Source organism: Hordeum vulgare, chromosome 2H (assembly GCF_904849725.1).
Source record: "Hordeum vulgare subsp. vulgare chromosome 2H, MorexV3_pseudomolecules_assembly, whole genome shotgun sequence".
NCBI lineage: Eukaryota > Viridiplantae > Streptophyta > Magnoliopsida > Poales > Poaceae > Hordeum > Hordeum vulgare.
The window spans coordinates 13461981-13466515 of NC_058519.1; the positions used below are offsets into that span (position 1 = coordinate 13461981).

The 4535-nt window shown below is 41.5% G+C and overlaps 1 protein-coding gene across 2 annotated transcripts; it reads right to left on the reverse strand.

Moving 5' to 3' along the window:
• Nucleotides 1–1098: 1098 nt before the first annotated feature.
• LOC123429175 (putative inorganic phosphate transporter 1-13) lies at nt 1099–2810 on the reverse strand. Of its 2 annotated transcripts, XM_045113233.1 has the most exons (3): nt 2307–2810; nt 1761–2190; nt 1099–1697 (listed from the first exon to the last, which is right to left on the reverse strand). In XM_045113233.1, exons 1-3 carry the CDS (start codon nt 2808–2810, stop codon nt 1099–1101), a joined length of 1533 nt encoding a protein of 510 aa, XP_044969168.1. The 2 variants fall into 2 exon arrangements, with proteins under 2 accessions (XP_044969168.1, XP_044969167.1); XM_045113232.1 differs by having other exon boundaries at nt 1099–2190.
• Between the last annotated feature and the right edge of the window lie 1725 nt (nt 2811–4535).

Sequence of the window (4535 nt, forward strand, 5' to 3'; positions counted from 1 at the left end):
GTCGACAAATAATAAAGTCATATAAGACCCAAGTTATGCATAAGCGAGAAAAAAAGAACAATCTAAAGTGACCTGCTTCGTGATCGACAAACTATGACAATGACCATATCTGCATCAATCATCTCATGACATCACATAGACGACGAGGACCATGGTCCAACAACTACAATTTTCACCATTGTACATTTCTGAAATACACGATGTATTTTTTCTTAGAACATGTTATAATAAATTATTGGAATACATGGTCAACATTCTTTCAAATACATGTTGAACATATTTTCTGTGGTAAGATACTCTTTTGAAACTGCCGCAGACATTTTTTATGTACATGCTTCACAATTTTTTTTCAAACATATGTTTTTGATGTCTACCTTTACATGCACAGTTATATATTTTTTATACATCAGGAACATGTTTCTATACACATTTAACATTTTCCAAATACATGATTAATATTTTATATAACTTGTACTTTTATGTCTGCATTTTTCAGAAACATTGTATATTTTCTGTATACACCAGGAACTTTTTAAAAACATTTTACTTAAATTATATTTCGTTGTAAGCAAATAGATCACCGACCGAAGTCAGTCATAGTATTTCTTTTGTCCAATTGAATTTGGTATACCCCTAGAGAAACTGAATTTGTTGCAGGATCGATACATCAGAAAATGCTAGCTCAATAAGTGCATTTCAAACACTTCGTGACTTTGGGTAGCGTAGTTGGTGACTATGGTCTTTTGGCAAGTATCATACACCCACTTATTATGCACACTTGTGATATGGTTAGCGACACATCGGTGGCATGCATAGTACCGTTGGGCATTATCGACCGATCGTCCCACACCTCCGGATTCATCTGGTGTCGAGATTTATGGCTATTACTTCTAGAAGAAAACATAGGTTGTTCCCTGACATGAAAATCATTGATCCCCAGTTTCAATTGCTAATCTCAAATTCCAATTTATATTCTTTACAAATACATAATAATCAAGATAATTAATATGAAATATATACATTCATGTAGTATGCACAAGTGGCAACCTTTTGAATAGAAGACACATCTAGATTGATCAATCAAATCAACAAGGTTAATTAAACAGGCACAACGTGTATGCCGTCGTCTGCATTGACCACTGTAGCTTCATCATCCAGCGTCTGACCTTCTTCTGTCTCCCCAGTAATCTCCTCAAGAGATTTCCCCTTGGTTTCCGGTAATAATAGAGTGAAGACAATGCCAACTAGATTGCAACCAACAAGGAGAAACAACAAGACCCTGAAATTGCAGCTCAAGAATGAGAAGGCACACACACCAAGAACGGCGCCGATCTTCCCGACTGCCCCCGATATACCATGGCATGTGGAGCGCAACCTTGCCGGGAAGAGTTCCGCTGGGACGATGAAAGTCGTAGTGTTTGGCCCAAAGTTTGCGAAGAAGAAGATGAAGCCATACAAGACGGCGAATCCATATTTGTTGTTGTTGCATTCTAGCCATTTATCATAAGGGATTGCAAGACAGAGTTGAAAGGCCGTCATCATGGTGAAGCCGAGCAATTGTATCTTTATGCGTCCTATGCGGTCAATGAAGGCGACCGCGAAGAAGTACCCCGGCAATGTACACCCCGCTGCGATGGCCGTGTGCAGTCCTGTGATGTCACTCGTTCGTTTGAACAGATTGACAGATTTACGATACCCTGGCGTCACAGGTGGCCTAGCCATTTGACAAGCATTAACCTTACAGACTTGGTCATGATGACCGTCAAGCAGCCCGACTGTAGTAAAGATGTCCTTCATAAACATGTTGAGGGAGTAGAAGGTGACGTCAAGGACGAACCAGCAGACGGTGGTACCGAGGAGGTGCAGCCCGTGGCGGTGGAGAAAGTCCGAGGAGAAGAGGCCATACTGGTCCTCGCTTGTGAGATTGATGCCGTCTTCTTCTTCCGGGGGGATGTGCATGTTGAGCACGGCGGACATATCTGACGCGGCCATCTTTGCGTCCTTGGCTATAAGGGCGGTGTACCGTGCCGTCTCCGGCATCTTCGTGCGCCAGTAGTAAGTGAGTAGTGCAGGAACGGCACCAAACATGAGAACAATACGCCAGACATAATCTATATTGTCTGGCGATGAATTATCAAAGGCTTTTGATGTGATCATGCCAACTAGCCCCGCCGCAACGTTTCCAAAACCCTGGAATTAGTTGGAAATAATGTTTGGTATCATATGTGTGTAGATTAAGACAAACATGGAGGCAATAATCCTCTTCCTTCACCTAAAAGAATATAGTCCAGCTATGACATCCTTACTTGCATGGCAAAAACAGCGGCCATGAAGGCACCACGGGTCCTCTTGTTAGCATACTCGGACATGATGGTGGCCGAGAGCGGGTAGTCGCCGCCGATGCTTACGCCGAGCCAGAATCGGAAGAAGCAAAGCGTGACCACTACGCTTTTGTAGGTGCTCTTGCCAAAGGTGAAGCCGGAGGCGAGGGAGCAGAAAACCATGAGGAGCAGAGTAACGCCATAGATGCGCTTCCGGCCCATTTTGTCGCCGAGCCAGCCGAAGAGGAGCTGCCCAGGGATAGTGCCAGAGAGGGAGACCGCGTTGATGAGGACGGAGATGTAGTTTCCTGTTCGGCCATCGGGGTAGTACCTGTGAACTATGAGGTCGGCGACAAGAGAGATGGTGAAGAGGTCATAGGCGTCGGTGAAGAAGCCCATGCCGGCGATCACGATCGCCATGAAGTGGTACAGTTGTGTCCTCGCCACGTCTAGTGCCTGCAGCACCCTCAGCTGCTGGTTGCGAGCCATGGTTCCCTGCTATTTTCCTGCCCGTTTGGTGTTGTTGCAATGATAATCCTCCCGGTAGGTATCTATATATACAGTGGCCCCAGGTTTCCCATATAAAATAATTATACGTTGCTTTCACGCAGTTAAGGTTTTGTTGAATTATTATTATTATTATTGTGGTATTAATAATTAGGCTTATTTTCCTAAGACAGTTCATGGCTGTCTGCTAAGGGACATATGTTGCCAGGCATGCGTTGCCAAGTTGTTAGAATATGGTTGTGCACCAAGACATGAGCATAAGGTTAACTGCAAGATACGAGACCATGTTGGATATGTAGCTGCATCGTCCAGATGGCCACTAAGTTTAGTGGGATGAATGTTGGAGAAAAGGCCGAAATCTCCATGCGCTATCGTATGCAAACTCGTGACCCAGACCATATGAAAGAACTCATGAAACTGAAAGAGAAATGATGAATGGATTCTTGACAATGTAGAAAGAAAGAAAATGTCACTGGAATCCATTATGCGAGAGCATCTACAACGAAAGTGTCACTGGACGTGTCCCCTATTTATCCATTCGCGCAGCCATACTTGTTATTTTCTTTATCACATGTTCGATCACTTGTACGTTATTGGTGAAGAGAAATAAAGGGAAAGAAAAAACAAATAAAGAAAAAGAAAAAAAGGTGGTTTGGAGTGGGGTCATGACTGACTGGACGCGTCCAGATGCATCCGCGAGCCCTCGTATCCTCCCAATGTTTGAGATGTATATAAGGGTTCGGATAGCCCGGACATATAGGGATGATATGAGGGGTCTGGTTGGGTCATTTTTCTTTGTCCGATTACTGATTCGGCGCGGCCGTATGAGGGATTGTTTAAGGCGTTTAATTGTAACTAGCAAAAAGGCGCATGCGTTGCAAAGGGAGAAAAGAATACCATACGTTCTATTTTTTTTAAATGGTCTATAATAATGTGAGTATTTGTAGTTACAACCCAAACAAAGATGATCTTAGCCTACAAAAACGCAGTTCAAGACTTCACAGGTCTTCTATTTAAATGCGGCTTGCATGTATGTTTAATACGTACAAAGAAACGGCCAAGTGTCTTCAATTTTGTCTCCAATCGTGATTTTGCTAAGATGTTCATTTAGAATCCGGATTAGTGCCAGTATGAAAGAAAGACGGATAATGTATTATTAATTAAGAATGCACTCTACATACTATTTTTAAATGGTTAACAAGTAAAATAACATTATATTCAAATTCTACATATTTTTCTAATCAAATTTCATATATAACATGTTAAATTTAAAGTTACGGTTTAAAAGTTATGAATATTTTAAAAAACATCTAATATGTATTGCGGGTTTAATATTATAAACATCAAGGGGTTTCCTATAAAATAATATGACGGACTGAGAATACCTATTTCCTTTAGTAGGTAATTGCAAAACATGCCCGTGTATTGCACCGGGAGAAAAAATTATCCCTCATACACACACCCGATGTCATCAAGGAATCATGAAATATTTCTCGATGTTGCATGCCAAACAACATGATAAGGGACGATTTTTAAAGTGTACTCAAGGTATTTCTAATTTAATTTAGTTGCAAACATGCATATTAGACTGCTCCAATGAAAAGAATCAATCTATAAGGACATGCACACCCAATGTTCAACGTTGCATATCAACATCGATTTGGTTACCCCTGCAAAAATCGTCGATATTGTTAAAAAAACTTTATA

Excerpts from the sequence above, each read along its gene's own strand:
- LOC123429175 (XM_045113232.1), bottom strand. The coding sequence starts at position 2,810 with ATGGCTCGCAACCAGCAGCTGAGGGTGCTGCAGGCACTAGACGTGGCG. Across the intron at positions 2,191-2,306 it reads CCGCTGTTTTTGCCATGCAA|GGTTTTGGAAACGTTGCGGC; the intron begins GTAAGGATGTCA and ends AACTAATTCCAG.